The following is a 21,355-nucleotide window of genomic DNA, read 5'->3' on the forward strand; positions in this document are numbered from 1 at the left end:
CCACTATATATATATTTTCTATCAATTATTTATATTAAGGGTGTGACCTTACCAAGTCAATTTCGGACAGCGGAAAGGGGTAAGTTCTTGAGTAATAAAGATTAAATTATGATTTGATTAGATCATGCTTTAAGCAAATCAAAATCATACTCTTTGTGTGTGGCTATTGAGCCGAAATTGCAAGAATGATAAGTGTCTTGTGTTTGAGTTTTGCTAATGAAAATGAAATACGAATGTGTCATGATTTATTGTTAAATGTGCATGGTTATTCGAATGATGTCCGGGCTAAGTCCCGAAGGCTTTGTGCTAAGTGACCATATCCGGACTAAGATCCGAAGGCATTGGTGCGAGTTACTAAATCCGAGCTAAGTCCCGAAGAGCATTCATGCTAGTGATATATCCGGGCTAAGTCCCAAGGAGCATTCGTGCTAGTGATGTATCCAGGCTAAGTTCCGAAGAGCATTCGTGCTAGTGATATATCCGTGCTAAACCCCAAAGAGCATTCGTGCTGGTGTTATATCCGGGCTAGGTCCCGAAGAGTAATCATGATGGTGACGTGTATTCGGGCCTTCGTGCCGGTAATTTGAGCAAAGTTTAAGTGCTCATTACTATACAAATTCAAATTTAAATGAGATGATATGTTTAAAAGTGTACATACATGATGTTTATAGACTTGGTTAAGTCATATCAATGTGTATTAACGAATGAATAAGAGTACTATGTATGTGAATGATTAGAGGCACTGTGTGTGTGCGAATTCCTTTAACCGAGCACTATGAGTGCGAGATCGGTCAGTGGGCACTAAGTGTGTGAAGTGGAGTTCATGTAAGACCTCGTTTGGGACGAAGGCATTGATTTGAGATAGTGTGTAAGACCATGTCTGGGACATGACATCGGCTCGATATGTGAGAATATGTAAGACCATATCTAGGATATGGCATTGTAAGAGCTATATGTGCTATTGCTGAATGGACACTATTTTGTTAATCTTGTTCAAGAAATTATTTTGATTAAGTTTCGACATTCGAAAGTTTGAAAGAATTTTTGATGAATGTTGATAATTTTGGATATACGAGTTATGCGCTAGAATAAATCTCATGCCAGTGTATTATATTAGGCTTTATGCCTATTCGACTGTATACGGGTAACGTTAACTATAATTGAATGTGCTAAATGAACTAAATGTTCAGGTACGTGAAAGTTGACTTTTCTTTTGGAAATGAGTTTAGTTGAATATTGAGATGTGATAAAGTTATAAAGGATATTTATTGGGATGTTTGAGTATATGTGTACTTTCGGTTAGGTTACATGTGACAGCCCAAAACTGACCCTAGTCGGGAAGTGGTTTCGGGACTGCTAAACCGAGTCACCGAAATGTTTGAATGTGATATTATTGTCTAAAATATGTGATTATGAATGTGTGGAAAATTTCAAGCTTCGATTTAGTCAATTGCATGTGAATTTAGTCCATAGGACTTATGTGAGAAAGTTTTAAAAATGTGATAGGGTAATTTATTAGGACCAATTTAAGCAAGGAGTGAAAATATTGGCTTTGCATGTCAAATACCCCTTTTTTATACATAGTGGCCGGCCATGATGGAGCATATATTAGACTATGTGGTAAATTTCCATGAAGTGGACATTATTTTAAGTAAAAGAAAAGAAATGATAAAAGAAATATTAAGGATACTAAAAGAAAAAAAAGGAGGGAGGTTATCACCTTGTTCATCTTGGCCGGTTGTAGAGAGGAAGAGAGGAGGGTAGCATTCGGTCATTTGAAACCTAAGGAAGGTTAGTCTTTTGTTTGGTTTTTGATAATTTTCACATTTTTGATATCATTGCTTTGTGTTCTTTAAACCCCATGGTTCAATTTTGTGAATTGATGATGATTTTGTGTTTTGCCATTGATGAGTGCTTGAGCTTTTTGATAGTTGTTGATGAAAATGAAAGATATGTTAAAGATTAATATGTTTTGTGTTGAAGTTTTTGGTGATTTTGAGTAGTTAGGGCTAAATTACAAAAATAAATTTTTGAAGGACTCAAAGGTGAAATAAATGAAATGTATGGACTTATATGGGTACTAGGAAGATTCGGCCCTTAAGGAGTGTGACCAAATTTTGTGGAATAAAGACTAAATTGTGAAAGTGCGAAATATTAGGGGTAAAAATGTAATTTACCCATTTATGCGTTATTAGACTAAATTGAATGAAAATATGTTAAAACGAGATTTATTTGAATATGTTAAGATCAAGAAACCAAGAAATTGGATTTAGATCGGGGAAAATCGAAAGTAGTTGAGTAGCCGATCAATTAGTCGACGACATCCGAAGAAAGTTATAAGCAATTAGATATTAAAATTTCGGAATAAATGTTAGTTATATATGCTGAAATGGAAATATGATAAATGTATATATAGCTGAATATGATATGTGTGAATTATATGTTAAATTAAGGCTTGGTAAGCTAGCTATTAAGGTGAAATGCTAATGTTAGTATTTGATTTGGTAATAATCTGTTTGGGGACAGCAGCAGTAAGGTGATTTTGGAAAATCGTCATAATTTGTAGGAGTTGAATTAGAAGCTGAGTGAATTATGTCATTAAAGCTTGAAGAGTCTATTTTCTTACAAAAGAAACTATAAAAACCAAAGAGTTACCGATCTTGAGATATTTGAAGTATTGTGGGGCTGAGTCAAAATGACTACTGGGTTCCCTGTTCTGTTTTTAGAAAATCATTATAAATTGTACAAAAATGATTATAAGATAAAATTTATATGCTTAGATTCCTTAATGAGTCTAGTTTCAAATGAGATCAAATACAACACATTTTGAATTCTGTAAAATGAGAAATTGGATTCGTAGTGAAGAGTGGTCAGAATAGTCAAACAGTGAAACAGGGGAAACTTTAAGAAAAATCTGGTATTGATTGGCCAAGCCTAAAATTCTGAAAATTTTATGGATGGAAGATATACGAGTCTATATTCAGGGAAAATTAACGGCAAGTGATTTGGAGTTTAGTAACTCCAGTTATAAATAATTTAGTAACTACTGCTCAGGAAAACAGCTCGTAGTGAATATGTGATTTTGTTGTAAACATTAATGAAAATTTGCCAATGAATTATTTATTGATTATTATAAAGCTTACTATAATCTATGTGTGTGAAAGTCGGATCAATATATATATTATTCTGAAAGTAATACTTGAATAGTCGATTAATGACTATTTTAAATTTTGTTGAACTTAAGCTCAAGAGCAAAGGGGAACTAGATCCGATAAAGGGAAGGAAAAAGTAATTGAATAGCCATTGAAGTCGTTCGACGACATCTGAGGTAAGTCTTCGAGTAATGACCCTACTTGAATTATATTGAAATGATTAGTCATACTATGACGGATAGTCGAATGTGCTTAGAGACTATGTTATAAAGCCAATTGAAATCATGCTCTTTGTGTGTGGCTATTGAGCCGAAATTTGAAAGGTTTAATAAATGTTTTGTGTTGAGCCTTAGTAACGAAGAAATGATATGGATGTGTTATGATTATTAATATATGTGTGCATGAGCATTGGAATATATCCGGGCTAAGACCCGAAGGCAATTACGCGAGTTGATATATCCGGGCTATGACCCGAAAGCAATTACGCGAGTTGATATGTCCGGGCTATGACCCGAAGGCAATTATGCGAGTTGATATATCCGGGCTAAGACCCGAAGGCAATTATGCAAGTTGATATATCTGGGCTAAGACCCGAAGGCAATTATGCAAGTTGATATGTCTGGGTTAAGACCCGAAGGCAAATGTGTTTGCGGCTATATCCGGTTAAATACCGAAGAGACTTGGGTTTGAATGTGAGCGCTTGGTGCTGTAATAAATTCTATTAATACGCTCGACTAAACCGAACGATAAGGTATGTTTGCATGTGCTTCAGAAAAGTCGATTAGTTTTAAATAGTCTTCGTGAAATCGACTAATGAATTTTCGACTTTTAGAAAGGTTGATACCTTGTGTATATATGTTGATGAAGTGTGAAGTAAGTATGATTATGAGAATGTGTGTTAATAAAGTGACTTAGTTAGCTATGTGAATGTAATACTTTAGTCAAAGCCGATTTCATTACTTGAAACTTACTAAGCTTAAAATGCTTACCCGGTTGCTTTGGCTCTCTGTTTTATAGATTTTGTTCGTTAGCTATCGGATTCGGGATCAGCGAAGTCGAAGTCATCCACACTATCAAAGCTCTTTTGGTACTCTTTTAGTTGAACTCTGGATATGGCATGTATAGGACTACCCCCTGTTGTTTAAGTACTTTTTGTGATGTATGTGTGTAAAGCCATGCGAAAATGGCTCGTAGAAGTGGAGTATGGCATTAGACCATTTGTGTTTATGTATGTATATATGGTTTCACGATGTGACTATGGTTTAGAATGGAAGTGTTGAGCAAATGATCAGCCATTGGAATGGCTAAATATGATCATATGTGGACCTATGTATGACAAAACCCTAGTTGGTCCATGGTAACCACGAAATAGGTAAAGTTTACCTTGAAAACAGATGCTGACAGCAGCAGTGGTGTAGATTTGAAAAATCACAAAATTTTGTAGGAATGGAATTAAATAGTGAATAAATTATGTAATCGAACCTTGATGAATCTATTTTCATATGAAAGTAACGAAAGAATCATATGAACAGTATATTAAGAGATATTAAAGTTCTCGTGAAACAGGGCCAGAACGGTTTCTGGATCTCCTGTTTCGACTTTGAAAATTTACCTTAAATTAACCAGAGATAATTAGGAGTCATACCATATATGTATAGATTCCTCTCTGAGTCTAGTTTCTATAGAAACAAACGACATTAGTATTGGAGCCCTGTACAAGGAGATATCCAAGTCGTAATGCGCAAAGGTCAGGGTAGTCGATCCCTGTAACATGGGAGACTTTGACTAATAAACCGTACTAATTGGCCCGACCAAAAATTCTAGAAAAAAATATGTAGATGGGCATGTGAGTCTAGTTTCAGGGAAAAATCACGAAACTGATTTTCGAGTTGTGAAACTCAAGATATGATTTTTAAAGCGACTATTACGCAGATTGGCAGTGTCTGGAAAATTTTTAAAAGTCTGTTAACACCTCGTGTTCGACTCCGGTGACGGTCTCGGGTTCGGGGTGTTACATTACAGCTTATTCATGAATGAAAATGTGGGTTACAAATATGTGGGTTGATGATGTGAATTATACATGTTAATATGTGCTCAATATGTGTTTGAAATGCATTTGTGAATTAAGTTAAGTGATTATTGCTTATGAAATCAAGAAATGAGATATATGTGCATATTTGTAGAAATGTTTATGTATTTGTTTTAAGATAAGAAAATGATTTTATGGATCGATGCGAAATCAGTAATGAATTACAATTGCTATCGATGAGCTAATGTTTATATGGATATAATTCAATAAGAAGACGTTATCCTAAACTATGCATCGGTAGAAATTTTTGAGGACGAAAATCCCTAAAGGGGGGAAGAGTTGTGACATCCCAAAATTGACCCTAGTCGGGAAGTGGTTTCGGGACCATAAAACCGAGTCATACTAATAATTAGCCATCATATTTGATGCTTATTATATGTATATATGCATGTGTGAAAATTTCATGTTTGAATTTTGTTAATTGTAAGTGAATTTTATTAAATAGGACTTATGTGAGAAAATTTAGAAATGTGCTAGGCAAATGTGAAGTGGCCTATTAATGCATGTTATGAAAATGATGGATTTGCATGTCAAATTACCCAAAATTTGAGCTAGTGGCCGGCCATGCTATGGGTGGAAACATGTTGGGAACATGTTGGCTTAGTGTGTTATGTTAGAAAGAATAAATAAAGGGTTAGTAATTAAGTAATGAAAAGGGAGGGGTGATGAAAACAAAATTGTCTCATCCATCCCCCCCCATTTGCCGTAACTAGACAAAGAAAAGAAAAAAAAAGAAAGGGTGTTCATCCTTTAACACCTTGGCCGAAAATTTGAAGGAGGAAGGAAGAAGAAAGGTTGAAGAGATTCGGCCATGCATGTAACTAGGCTAAGGTATGTTTGATGATGTTCCATGAGATGCATGCATGTTTTAGTTGTTAGTTTGAGTTCTACCTAGCCCATGGTCTAAATCTTGCTATGTGATGGAGATGATATTCGGCCATGGGTGTTGTCTTTCTTGGTTGGTGTTTTGATGTTATGGTGATGAGGCATGAAGATGATTGAGCTTGAGTGCTTAATAAAACAAAAGGTTCTTGGATATTCGGCCTTGGTGTTTCTAATTGGAGGTATGTTGTTTTTATTTCTTGATAATTTATGTGAATTTGAGTTAATTGTTAAGCTCCTTTCATAGCCCATGAATTAATATTTGTTATTGATTGGAAATGATGCATTCGATTATGGGTTGATTGGGTGTCTTTCAAAGTGTTAAATGTGTTGGAAATGGTTTGATAATGATGATAGTTATGAGGTATAATCGGTCATGTAATTAGCTCAATTTGAAAATTTTGTTTGTTGTGTAAGTGCATGAGATACTTGGGTAAATGAACCGGTTTGAGTAATGCTTTAGTTGGGAATGTGTTTTTGCTAAAATGCAAAAATATATATATATTCGAGTGGGTACTAATTATTATGAAATGGATGCAATGACAATGTATATGATTGTATCTTACATTGAAATGATTAGTTTGTGCCTTAATTGTGGCTCGACAAGAAAGTATATTAGGTCATTATGGGTTTATTTATATGATGATGCTATAATTGTAGTATTGAATAATTGTAACCTAATAATGTGTTCGGTTGTGCATGAGTAGGGAATATATATATGGTGTTTAAATAACTAGTTATTAAGGTCATTTGTAGCTTAACTATATGATATACATGTATTAAATTAAATTGCCTATTTGATAAGTGATTAAATAGTAAATGATATTGGTTAAGTAATTAAATAAATCTATTTGTTTTATATTAAGCTCAAGAGCAAAGAGGGTCGAAGTTGGATAGGGGAAAAGAGAAAGTAATTGAGTAGCCTTTCCGCAACCGTTCAAGTATATCCGAGGTAAGTTTTAAGTGTTTAAACGTTGAGTAAATCCAATTATAATAGGACATGATGAGTTGATTTAATAAGATATGATGTGGCCATGATATGTTCTAAGCTCAAATGGTAAGTTCTTATGTGTTTGAGCTTGGGAATTTAAGGGTAATTTGAAATAGTCTGCTTCGGACAGCAGCAGTAACGTGACTTTAGAAAATCACCATAAATTTATGGACTTGAATTAAACGCTGAATGAGAGATGAAATTAAAGCTTAATGAGTCTAGTTTCTTATAAAAGAAACCGTGTAAGCAAAGGAATTTCCGATAATGAGATATTTAAAGTTGTGTGAGACGGTGTCAGAATGACTCCGAAATCCCCTGTTCTGTTTTTAGAAAATCATTATAAATTGTAAAAAAATGGTTATAAGATAAAATTTATATGCTTAAACTCCTTAATGAGTCTAGTTTCAAATGAAATCAAATACAACACATTTTGAAATCTGTAAAATGAGAAATTTAATTCGTAGTGAAGAGTGGTCAGATTAGTCAAACAGTGAAACAGGGGAAACTTTAAGAAAAATCTGGTATTGATTGGTCAAACATAAAATTCTGGAAATTTTATGGATGGAAGATATACGAGTCTATGTTCAGGAAAAATTAACGGAAAGTGATTTGGAATTTTGTAGCTCCAGTTATAAATAATTTAGTGACTATTGCTCAGGAAAAACAGCTTATGCTGAATTTGAGATTATGTTGTGAACCTTGATAAACTTGTTTTAGTTGCTCATAAGCTATTAATTAAACCCATACTTGAATTCTAAATCGTGATATTGTAAGTTTATGAGTATTCGAATATGAAATGATAGTAAGGCCTAATGGCTGATGTGATGAATGTGAAAGTGTATATATATGTGATAAGGCCTAATGGCCGATGTGATGAATGTGAAAGTGTATATATGTGATAAGGCCTAATGGCCGATGTGATGAATGTGAAAGTGTATATATATGTGATAAGGCCTAATGGCCGATGTGATGAATGTGAAAGTGTATATATATGTGATAGGGCCTAATGGCCGATGTGATGAATGTAAAAGTGTATATATGTGATAAGGCCTAATGGCCGATGTGATGAATGTGGAAGTGTATATATATGTGACAGGGCCGAGTGGCCAACGTGATGAATGTGAAAGTGTATATATGTGATAAGGCCTAATGGCCGATGTGATGAATATGAAAGTGTATATATATGTGACAGGGCCGAGTGGCCAACGTGATGGATGTGAAAGTGTATAAATGTGATAAGTCCCGAAGGGCATTTGTGTCAGTACTATATCCGGGTTAAAACCCCGCAGGCTTTATGCGAGAATATTATCACTGATTAATGTCCTTAAGCTTCGTGCTTGTACTATATCCGAGCTCTAAAGACCCGATAACTTCGTGTGGAGATTATGTCCGGGTAAGACTTCGTAATAAGAATTGCTTATAAATATATTCAATGCGAAAGGTTAAACAGGTATGTACTCCAAGTTTATATGTGAGCTTGATTTGCACTAAATTATAAGGTAGTTATGTGATGCATACGAGAGCAATCTATGAGACTATTCCTATGATTATGTGATATCGGATCAGTGTGAGAGGTGATGTGAAATCATACAATATATCTATGTCACATGAGCTCACTTTTATGTGAAAGTTTATCTGCCTATTGTATATGATGAGATGTGCAGATTCGGTAAAGGGATGATATGCCCGAAGGAAGAGTGAAATAAAAATACGAACAACTATGTTATAATTTGATTGTTATCTGTTGACACTGCTTAAAACTTACTAAGCATTGTAATGCTTACTCCGTTTACTCTGTTTCCTCTGTTTTATAGATCTCATTGCGAAGCTACAGGCTCGGGGATCGTCAGCAACTAGTCACACTATCACTATCCACTGTTTGGTACTGCTATGTTTCGGATTGTCTTATGGCATGTATAAAATAGACTAGTGACGGAAGAATATTTTGGTTAATGTATATAGCCATGCGAAAATGGCTTATATATGTTTGAGCATAATGTTATAATCATTTGGTATGGAATGGTTAATCGCTATCATGATTTGTGCTATTTATGCTAAAAGGGCTAGTTGAATCATGGAAACTATGAAATAGGTAATGTCTACCTTAAAGGCAGATGCTGGCAGCAGCAGTAGTGATGTAAATTTGGAAAATCACTAAAAATAGTAGGATTGGAATTAAATAGTGAATAAATTATGTAAACGAACCTTGATGAATCTATTTTCATAAGAAAGTAACGAAATGATCATATGGACAGTATGTTAAGAGATATTCAAGTTCTCGTGAGACAGGGCCAGAACGGTTTCTGGATTCCCTGTTCCGACTTTAGAAATTCATTATAAATTAACCAGAGATAATTAGGAGTCATGCCATATATGTATGGATTCCTCTCTGAGTCTAGTTTCTATAGAAACAAACGGCATCAGTATTGAAGCCCTGTGCAGGGAGATATCCAAGTCGTATTGCGCAAAGGTCAGTGTAGTCGATCCCTGTAACATGGGAGACTTTGACTAATAAACTGTACTAATTGGCCTGACCAAAAATTCTAGAAAAAAATATGTAGATGGGCATATGAGTCTAGTTTCAGGGAAAAATTACGAAACTGATTTTCGAGTTGTGAAACTCAAGATATGATTTTTAAGGTGACAGTGTCGCAGTTAGCCAACTGCCTGGAAAATTTTAAAATGGACTGCGATAGTAAACGAATTTAGTCTGTGAACCTCTCGTGTCCGACTCCGGCAACGGTCTCGGGTACGGGGTGTTACAGAAAATGAGATGTGGATAAAATTACCAGCTGTTTTAATTCTGAGGTGGTGGCCAAAATTCTGTGTATTCCGCTATCTTTGAACTCGTAGTCTGACATGGTTGTTTAGAGAGAGGAACCTTTAGGTGAATATACTGTTAGGAGTGGTTACAGGGTATTGTTACAAGGTTTTTGAGTTACTAATGCCACTGTTAACAATAGTGGCTACAATCCTTTCTATAGGAAGATTTGGAAGGTTAACTTGCTAGAAAAGATTAAAATTACAGTCTGGCATATTTTCAATAATCTAATCCTTATTTTTCACAATTTATACAACAAAAAGTTAGTTGGATCTGCGGTTTGTCCCAAACGCACCAGGGGTGTTGAGAATTTGGAACATGACTTTCGTGATTGTCCATTTGTAGCTGAGGTATGAAACCTGCTGGATATAAAATGAGATAGTGAGATAGGTGTTCTATCTTTGGAAGTCTAGTTGTAACAGATGTTCAATACTTTATCAAATCATACCTGTCGGTTGATTACATGTACGATATGGTTTCTCCGGTTCGAAATGAATAGATAGGTTCATGACAAATCATTTACCTTCGCCACAAAACATTTTTCATAAGATACTATCTTATTTACAAGAGCTTGATGGAACTGAGAAGAAATTACTTGTATCCAAAGTTGGGCATGAACGGTGGAGGCTGCCGGATGAGCCTTTCTTAAGATAAATTTTGATACGACATTTCAGGTGTAGTCTTTAAAGTCCTATTTAGGGATAATTGTTAGAGAAAGTATATGTCAGGTAATTGGTTCTAAAGAAATAGTTAATGAACACGTATCGTCGACTTTCGCTACTGAAGCTCTTGCATGCCTTCGAACATTAAGATTGGGGATGAATCTAGGGATTAGGGAGGTGGTGGTGGAAGGTGATTCCCTTTCGATGGTAAAGAAAGTGAATTCAAGCTTTGTTGATGGCTCGATTATAGGGGCATTTATTTAGGATATTAAATCAGAAGAGAAGATGTATAGAGATCGCTGGTTTGCCTATGTTCCTCGAGAATCTAATGGTACGACTCATATCCTAGCTAAGGAGGGGTTGAAGAGGGGAGAAAGTATGAATTTGGGTGTTTATGTCCCAAGATTTTTGGTGGAGGTGCTAGATCTGGATTGTCAAGGTGCTCATGCAGCCGGTGGGGAGGGTGACGGGGGGTTCTGGATGAATAGTTTCCTTTCTTCGTGGTGTTTTGCAATCTACAAAGGTAAAAAGATATTTTGCAGGAGAAGAAAGAAGGCTGGGTGGTTACCTTGGCTCAAGGCTGTATAGTCATTGATGGAGATCAGAGATGGAAATTGAAGGGAGGAGATTTTAATGGGTATTTTCCAGAAGTTTGTTGCTATACTTGCTTTTGTTTCTTGAAATTCCCTTAAGGTTCCATGTGTCTATTTGGTTACTAGGGGTTTGGTTCCTTTTTCTAGGCTGGAGGCTTTTGGTTTTTGTTGTTTATTTATTTAAATTTGTTGTCGGTTTTGTTTATTTACTGTAACCGTAAGGCTTCCTTTGGTTTGAGGCTTACAGTCAGTGAGGTGCGTTTTCAAGGAAAATATGGTGCCAAACTCACGCTATGCTGTTTGGTTTAGGGTGTCAGTTAGGGTGTCAGTGCAGTGAGGTTGCTTCTCCACTACGCTGGTCAGCTGATTTTCAGCTAGAGATTTCAGCAGCAATGGAGGGCTAAACTGAGCTGTTGGCACTATAACAGATAAAAATACCTTTACTTTTATTTATTATTTTACCATTTTATCCTTGAAAATTAAACTAATTTCTTTCCCAATCTGCAGAAAACCTTCTCTTCAACTCCTGCTCTTCAATTGACACTCTTACAAAACCCCACCAACAACAAGCAGACTCAAAGAAGCTCTGTTTTTCGACTCATCCTATCAATCTTGTTCTCAACTTTAATCTGGTAAGTCAAAACCCTTGTTTTTCCACTCTATATATGTGTTTGAATTGTATCAAAGTAGTTTCTGTTTTTCCTTCTCATCTTGTTCTTAGCTAAGAAAATAATAACTATCTGGGTTCATTTGTTTGTGCGTGAGGTAGAAATATTAAATTATAAAAAGCTTTCTTGTGACCACATATACTGACATCTTGAAGGTAGAAATATTAGGATTTTATTAGATAATGGTATACAGAGAAACCTGAGATCGTACAACAGCAATAGAAAAGAACGTGACGAGTTACCAGACAAAGACATTATTAAAAATATATCACATATAGGAGTCCAGGATACCAAAGACTTTACTGGCAGTGTCATGACATAAGATATGTGATTTTATTAGATAATGGTTCTTTAATACTTTTTTGAGAGAAGACTATAGTTCACTACTGTCTATATTTGGCAATTATCATTTAGCACCAAACAGAATTACTACTTTAGCCATACCTGTGTACTATTGTTTGCCACTGATCGGGTTGCTACTTTAGGCATACCTTCTTTACAGAAAATATGGATGAAAATATCAAAAATAACCGCATCGGGTTGCAAGTTTTTACCCATCATCTCTCTGAATTTATTTTTAGCTTCATCTATCTTTCCTGCTTTACATAGAGCACTAATTGAGTGACTCCTACAAATTGCACAAGGTCCAATAGAAAACATGAAGGAAAGTAAAAATCAATCATGAATTAATTATCTACAACTAGTTTTACAGCCTGAACGGGAATGGAAACTAGAGAATGACAAGCAACATCACAAATTACATCCACACTTTCGAACATTTTCATCATAGTCTAAAAGCCGATCACATAGGGCAGCTAGAAAATTTAGAACAATGTCAAAATTAGCGAACTAACATAGATAACTATATATTTTGAGAAAAGAAAAATCAAAAGAAACTCACAGATTATTTGAGGAGCCTCAGGTCTAGAGGGATCTGACAATAGACAGATCTTAACATGTTCGAGGACAAACATTCTAACATCAACAACTCTATCAGTCAACCTCTTCAAAAATTCTGAAAATATTGGCTGAAATGCTTCACATATATTAGCACCAGGCAGAGTAAAAAGGGATCCAACCAATCTCACAGCTCTCAAATGAGTGTCTAATTGATCAGCCTGCATATATTGGAATTTATAATTTATGAACCTCAGAAACTGTCAATCAACTCCAACCATCTTTGAACTCATTTTCCAAGCTTAAGACTAAACTATGACGAATCCATAATAGGAAGGAAAGAAAAAGAAAAGGCCCCCATTTTCGCAAAGGCTGAACCTAAACTCTCCAAAACCACAAACATTTCATCCTCAAAAAGATTATAAGAATTATTTTAGAATATACAAAAATTCTCAAAAACAACAAATAAATATGTCTTCACATGGACGACAAAATCTTAAAGCAGTTAAGTAATTAGTAGAAATGAAAAAGAATTTTTGTGTTCATACCAACAGCTTTCCTGTGAGGTATGGGACAACTCTTGACAGTATCTGAGGAGCACAATGATAAATGTCATAGATAACTTCATGATAGTTAATTTCACTTTTTATTAATTGATTATCTCAAGACATCACTGAAATAAGAATCTGTTTTATGCCAGCTTCAAGTTTTTCTGAACACTGCTCTATGGCATTCATAGCAAGTCTCCTGGCAGCTTGAGTAACACCCTGAGATTATAGATTCCAGAAATCAATTTCCTTCAGAATTATAATTCCTGGGGGATAAATATAAGCAGCCATACAATTTGTAAGCAATAAGCCAATAGCAAATATGAAATTCTTACACTTTTATTACGACCTAATGCAGACAATATAACAAGTAAAAGACAATCTTGAACATCTTCACTCTCTTCTAACACCACAATCATGATTGTTTGCATAGTTGATAAAAAAACTTTCTGGATGATCATCCCTGCAATATGTAGTTAACATCAGTCCTCCAGTCCAAGATAATTCAAAACATATAGGAAAAGGATTTAAACAACATGCAGATTCTTACTATAAAAGCAACTTAAGGGAATATGGAACTTTCAAGTACCAACCCAACCACAAGACAGACATGCACACACAAATAGATATGCTCAAGATACTACAATGAACAAAAAGAGGTTGCAGGCATATCTTATCCACTGCACTAAAGTGAAATACTAAGACCAATATCATATTGTACCATAAAGCCATTTCAAAATTCTACATTCAACAAAAACAAAAGCACTCATGTTACATGCAACGCATACTTTTTAGTAAGCAGAACTGATGAGTAAACGGTTCTTCACATTAAATAAATAATGGAATAAAACATTAAATAAATAATGGAATAAAACATACCTTACAATAGAAAAAAATGTACTGAACATTTCATTAACCAAATCATCACATTCAAGATCCAACATCACAACACGTGATCTATATTTCGCAAGAGTCTCTAGAATTACAACTATCCTTCTAAATGATGGACCATCGGTGTCGCTCAAACATTGAAAGTGCCAACAATCAAGTTAAAAATATCCTGTTAGGAAAAATCGCAGAACTTCTCATCAAATCCAAAAGCTCCAACCCTTTATTAGCAAGGCCAAACCTACAATACCCACGAACCAAAATCCCAAAACTAAACTCATTCGGCAAGCAGCCTTTCTTAGGCATTTTATCAAACAACTATTGGACAAGCATTTAGAGACTAGCAAATACTAACAATATTCAGAAGCACAATAATAAAATGTATTTATCACCCAATGCCAGGGTAGGATCGCATTCACTCACTGTAGCTTTTTCTTCTATCTTCTCTTTTCTACATCCAAAAAAGTTTGCAACAAAAATTAGCATATATATGCTTCAAATAGTAAACGTCAAAAGAACTGCTTGGTGTTTTTGCATTAGAAACTTGTGGTACTTGGCAAAAATAGGTTAGGACTGCAAACGAGAAAACAAACAAGAATGATGTTAAATAACTTACCCTTCTTCACATGCATTGCTCTCTGCTAAAACAGCTAGCAATGCTTACACGGCATGTAGTGAATGGGAAAAGGTAATTTTCTCTGGTTCCTCTGAAAAAGGTTTCTCATAACTTGGGTTTTGTTTGGATACCAAGAAAGTATAGTAGGCAAGACTCTTGAGGAAATAAGCGAAAGCGAAAACGTATATATACGAGTATAGGATTTGGATGAATGTAGTGAATGGGAAAAAGTGGTGCAATGCAAAGGGTAATATAATGAGTTGTGAGGTAGACACGTAGGGTGACGTGCCAGTATAGGTTACAACGTGTCCTACCTCTCACATGCAGTGGACACTTGCAAAGGGTAATATTTGCTGGTTTTGATTCGATTTGAACAAAATGTGCTAATTAAATGAACGAAATATTTGCTTGTCGGGTTGAATTGTCTTACAGTGTCCTTCAAACAGATATCTTCTATGGTCCATCAAAAAATGAGGAAAATTTCTACCTTGATTTGTCACAAATACCTCACTATGAAGGCAAACAGTATAATCTATGGCAGCCATCCTGGAAGAAAAGTTTTGAAAGTAGTAATCCCATCAAAGAGATGATAATAATCCAATCTCAAAGGCATTACTTAAAGGAAAATGGGTGGTCAAATCTTATATGCTAATGCTTCAGACCTTATATGGAGCAAGTTCTTCCTCGGATGCCAGCATCTGTTTTGTCTGCAAGTTGGGAAACATGTCCAATAATGGAGCCATTGTTTTCTCAGCATTGTATATTTTCCCGGATGCCAAAAAGATATATTTATTGTTACCGAATCCCATTCCTCTTAGCATCAATCCAACCTAGTAGGTGCAAGAAGATATTATCATTAAAAAAAATAAAATTTGCACATTCATAATTAACTTGAACAAAAGACTAAACAACTATATGTACAAATTCATTTTTGAATATTATCATTAAAAATAAAATTTAATCAAAAAAAGCTATAAAAGTTATTAAAAATAAAATTATTAATGATTATTAATAATTTCTAAAATATATCAAAATATAAAAAATGTTAAAAATCATTTAAAATTATAAAATAAAATAATTTAAATTTAAAAATATATATTAAAAATTAGGTAACTCGTTATTCATCAATATGTCTAAAAAAATTCATTCAAATAAATATTCATATTGATTTTTCATATGTATTATGAATACAAGGAGAAGAGTACAATGACAACTCCAATGGCATATTTACTATGGTCAATGCAATTCTAGTCATTGCTTTACTCTCTTACAGCTTCTTCAAGATTGAATTTATTTTTATTACCAAATACTACAAACTTGCATTATGTATATATCTTTTTAAATTTATTTATTATATAATATTATATTTTAATTGTATTTCCACATATACAAACATACATATAATGTGCATATATGTATATAGAAGTGAAAAGTTTAACAATAGTAATTCAATGGAAATAAAGATATAATAGTGCAAATGATAATAAATATGATAGTGAATACAAAATTAATAAAACTAATATATAGTGAAAGTAACATTGACAACTCATATTAAATAAACATATCAGTGCTTGTAGCCAAAGGCCCAAAGGCTCCGTACTGCTCCAAATTGTGGAGTCAGGACTTAGGACCAAGCTTTTTTTTCCCTCAAAGCTAAGATGAACAGAGACGTACTTGCCCCTTGTATTTATTTCACAGAAACATGAAGAAATTGTATTGTAGATAGATTTTTAAGCAAGAAACGTGAACCAATGCTTCTTGCAGATTTTTTCTTTAATTTTATCAGTTTGCCCCAGAGACGTAAGTCTGATATCCATATATATATGTCTTATGTCCAAGAGAATCAAAAATGGAGTAAATATGAGACTTGAATATTATATTTTTGTTGCATTCATTTCCCCTTTTTCCATTAAGTTGAAGCTTTCAATTAAGGTGCCAGTAAACTTAGGCTGTAAAGTGTTTTTTTTTTTTGGGTGTGGCTAGATAAAGACTAGCATTAGGGGACGTCTAATATAACTTATAGACTATATATTTGCTCTATGCTTCTTGGTGAATGCTAGCACATTGACTGAATTATATCAATGACAATAGATGGTAAAGACACGAAATTTTATGGAGGGAGATAGTAGCTTAGCAACAAAAGCTGTTTGGGATGATGAGCTGACATTGATATTTTGTGAACTTTGCGTGAATGAAGTCAATGCTGGTAATAAATCGAAAACTCATCTAAACTTAAAAGGATGGGAAAATGTCATTGCTCTTTTTCAAGCAAAAACACAAAAAAATTATGGAAAACCTCAATTGAAAAATAAGTGGGATGCATTAAAAAAGGACTGGAGGTTATGGAGAGAGTTGCTTAAGGAATCTACAGGTATTGGATGGTGTCCATCTAAAAAGATGGTCGATGCTACTAAAGAATGGGGGGCTGCAAAAATACAGGTTAGTGTTCACTTTATCATTATTTTAATGCATAAAGTTTATTGAAATTAATAATTTACAATTATAAAAATCTTAGTATAACATTTAACATTTAACATGTTATGTAGGAAAATCCTGATTTTAAAGGATTTAAGAAGAAAGGAATTGAACCACGATTGAATGAGTTAATGTGGCAAATGTTTGGTGGCATTGTAGCCACCGGAGAGAACGCATGGGCACCTTCGTTTGGTGTTCTTCCAAGTGGGGTTCCTATGGGAGATGATGCACCTAATGAGGGATTTGGTGATTCAGATGAACATAGTAACGAGAATGAATGTATTCCTCTTGATGAGGTACCATCAAACCCTTATCATTAAAAATTCCTAATCGAAGAAAGCAAACACTTGGGGCTATACATGGTAAAGGAAAAAAAATCAAGTTCAAGTAGAAAATCATCAAGAAATACATTAACTACTCAGATTGAGAAATTGTGTGAGAGTATGGTTAGTCCAAGGAAGTCAGTGAATGAATTTAATTTTCCTCACTCTCAATATACTATTTCAAATGCAATGGATGCTTTGTGTGCTTTGGGAGATAAAATTCCAAAAAAAGATGATCTGTACTATTTTGCTACCAAAATGTTCCAAATACCGGTGAAACGAGAAGTGTTTTTGAACTTAGATCCAAATGATAGGGTTTGGTGGCTTCGACATGAGTATGCTGAACAAAATCCAATTGCATCATTTTCATCCTTGGTAGCAATATCCTCATTTCCCTTCCAACCATACCATCAACCACCTCCACCATAAGCTCCTTAGAATTATTATTGTAATATAACTATACTACTTTTTTATATGTAAAACTAATGTATGATACTTTTTATGTTTGGTATTTTTATGTTATGCTTTTAATCAAGTTTCTGTGTTGTATAGAATGTCACGGGATTTTAAAGGATTTATTTTCATTTGATTACTTTTTTAGGTTATGGATGAATTTAACAATATGTATAATAGTTTTGATATGAATTATGATACCCTTGAATTAAGTGAAGAAGCTCAACGAAGAATAGCCACAATTGTTACCCAAGTTGAGAACAACAATTATCATGAAGAGGAAGAATATGTGTTAAGCAGTGTATTGGTACACCATGAAACTTATTTCACTATGCAACCGCGTATGGATTCAAATTATACAAGTCAAATGTGGGTGGACGAAGTATTAAATGGGCACGATGATCGTTGCATGAATAGTTTTAGGATGCCAAAAGATATATTTCATAGCTTGTTTCAAGATTTGCAAACAAATTATGGCTTAAAGAATGGGAACGTATCGACGATGGAGAAGTTAGCATTATCATTGTACATTCTTGGAAATAGAGAATCAAATTCAAATGCAACAGAGCGATTTCAACTATCTGGGGAAACTGTTAGTTGAATTTTTACTGATATGTTGCATATATTTGCTCAAATAGGAATAGACACGATTAAACCCACTGAAGGTCAATTCGAGGAAGTACCGAGCCATATTCGACATGATACAAGATATTGACTTCACTTTAAGGTAATATTTACATAATATTTATATTTTTAAAATATAAATTATTTCTAACTTTTATCTTATTACTTGTATTTATTTTAAAGGATTGTATTGGGGCCATAGATGGAACACACATAAAAGCATGCATTTCGCCTTCTTGTCAAATACCTTATATCGGACGGAAAGGTGAACCAACTCAAAATATTATGGCAGTTTGTGACTTCAACATGTGCTTTATTTTTGCATTTCCTGGTTGGGAAGGAATAGCACATGATAGTAGATTTTTTTGCAAGCACTTAGAAAACAAGAGTTGAAGTTTCCACACCCTCCACCAGGTTGAACTTTAATTTTTTAATTACTTTTTACATAAAAAAATATTAAAAATTTTAAATTATTTTTAAACTTGATATTATGTTTTACTTTTTTGTAGGAAAATATTATCTTGTGGATTCAGGATATCCACAAATGGCAGGCTTTCTAAGTCCATATAGGGGGAACGATATCATTTACCTGATTTTCATCGAGGTAATCATCAAGTATCTGGAAAAAAAGAAATCTTTAATTGTGACGGCCCAAAGTTGACCCTAGTCGAAAAGTGGTTTCGGGACCACGAAACCGAGTCTTATAAATAATTAAAAATTATATTCTGTGTTTATGATGTGAGTAATTGCATGTGTGAAAGTTTCATGCATTAATTTGATCATCTTTATGTGAATTTTTTTTATGGACTTATATGAAACTTTGTTGGAAAGTGAGAGGCTAATTTACAATGGTCTAATAGTACATGCATTGAAAGGAGTGGTTTTGCATGTCAATTTACCCAAGTTAAATATGGTGGCCGGCCATGTTATGGATTAAATAATATTATAACTATTTTATGCTGATAGTTTATGTTACAAAATGAAATAATGAATAAGGTTAATAAAATACAAGTTAGTGGGAGGAGAAACCAAAGTTAGCCTATGTTTTCTCCTCCATTTGCCGTAACTAGAGAAAGAAGAGGAAGAAAAGCCTTTGGGGAAGAAAATTCGGCTAAGGTGGATACCTAAAGTAAGGTAAGTTCAATGTCATTCTTGGAAAACTTATGCACCATTTGGATGATTAGTTTAACTTCTACCTATTTTATGGTTTGAAGATAGGTTTTGTATGAGTTAAGTTTCGGTTAAGGTGGATTGATTAATTGGGTTTTATAAGGAAATTATGCCATAGCCGAATATGTCTTGAAGAAGATGTTATATGTGCTTATTATAAGTATATGTATATTCGGCTAATGAGTTTGAATTGAAGTTTCGATAGGTTGTGGGTTGAGTGGCCGAGTGAACTATAGGCTTTGCAAGGATGGAATTTACTTATAAGTTGTGTGTCTATGGCTTTATTTGTTAATGACATTTAACATTATTTTTCATTTATATATATTTGTGCATTCGTTTTTTTTTGGGAGATATGGTAAGGGATAGATTGATGTTCTAAAGGTTTAATGGAGTTTGAACTAGTAAATACTTAATTGTTGGTATTTATGTGTGAAAGAGATGAACATGAACTTATTAAGTTGCATGAATAAATCTTTTGTTTATCTTAGGGTTAAATTAAAGAAAATGCCATTGGGTGCTTGAATAAAATAATTAGAGATTATTTTATATATATAAATCAAAAGGTTCGGCTTTGTAAATGAATTTAAGAGTTTAAATCTTGAATAATGTTATGCATAGGTTTCGGCCATGAATCCTTGTGTTATAACACTTGCTTAATAATGAAAGAACATGAGCTTAAAGCTTGAGTAACACTCGGCTTTAGTGTAAGTTAAAATTTGTTAGAAAATAATTTCCAAGTTAGTAGATTATGTGTTAAGAGAGGGATTTAGATTGTATATATATGTATACATATTTATATTGAATTATTAAGGCTATGATAGCCAATTGAGGGTTTCGGCCAAAATAGTAAAATAAATTGGTGTGAATGTTTGAGTGATGAATTTGACTCTTGTGTCGATTTGGGACGATATGTGTGTTTATATGAAACTAAATGATGTTAAATAAATTCGATTATGCATGGTAATAAGCTAGAATTATGTTCGTTGGAACATGAGTAGAGCATATGTATGATGTTTAATATCTAGTTAATAACATCATTTGTACTTAATTGTATGGTATACATGTATTAAATCGAATAGCTAAATTGATAAGTTATTTAATAAAATCTGTGTGTGTGAAAGTCGGATCAATATATATATATTATTCTGAAAGTAATACTTGAATAGTCGATTAATGACTATTTTAAATTTTGTTGAACTTAAACTCAAGAGCAAAGGGGATCTAGATCCGATAAAGGGAAGGAAAAAGTAATTGAATAGCCGTTGAAGTCGTTCGACGACATTTGAGGTAAGTCTTCGAGTAATGACCCTACTTGAATTATATTGAAATGATTAGTCATACTATGATGGATAGTCGAATGTGCATAGAGACTATGTTATAAAGCCAATTGAAATCATGCTCTTTGTGTGTGGCTATTGAGCCGAAATTGGAAAGGTTTAATAAATGCTTTGTGTTTGAGCCTTAGTAACGAAGAAATGATATGAATGTGTTATGATTATTGAT

At 33.9% G+C, this 21,355-nt stretch overlaps 1 protein-coding gene and 1 pseudogene across 2 annotated transcripts; one reads left to right on the forward strand and one right to left on the reverse strand.

Moving 5' to 3' along the window:
- The first annotated feature begins 9,798 nt into the window (after positions 1 to 9,798).
- Positions 9,799 to 17,769, forward strand: LOC107908441 (L10-interacting MYB domain-containing protein). 2 transcript variants are annotated; one of them, XM_016835611.2, is made up of 4 exons: positions 9,799 to 11,602; positions 11,698 to 11,822; positions 16,899 to 17,246; positions 17,354 to 17,769. In XM_016835611.2, exons 3-4 carry the CDS (start codon positions 16,899 to 16,901, stop codon positions 17,600 to 17,602), a joined length of 597 nt encoding a protein of 198 aa, XP_016691100.1. In that variant the 5' UTR covers positions 9,799 to 11,602; positions 11,698 to 11,822; the 3' UTR covers positions 17,603 to 17,769. The 2 variants fall into 2 exon arrangements, with proteins under 2 accessions (XP_016691100.1, XP_016691099.1); XM_016835610.2 differs by having other exon boundaries at positions 9,801 to 11,822.
- On the reverse strand, positions 12,518 to 15,616 carry LOC107907637 (uncharacterized; annotated as a pseudogene).
- Positions 17,770 to 21,355: the final 3,586 nt, after the last annotated feature.

Source organism: Gossypium hirsutum, chromosome D02 (genome assembly GCF_007990345.1).
Source record: "Gossypium hirsutum isolate 1008001.06 chromosome D02, Gossypium_hirsutum_v2.1, whole genome shotgun sequence".
Classification (NCBI taxonomy): domain Eukaryota; kingdom Viridiplantae; phylum Streptophyta; class Magnoliopsida; order Malvales; family Malvaceae; genus Gossypium; species Gossypium hirsutum.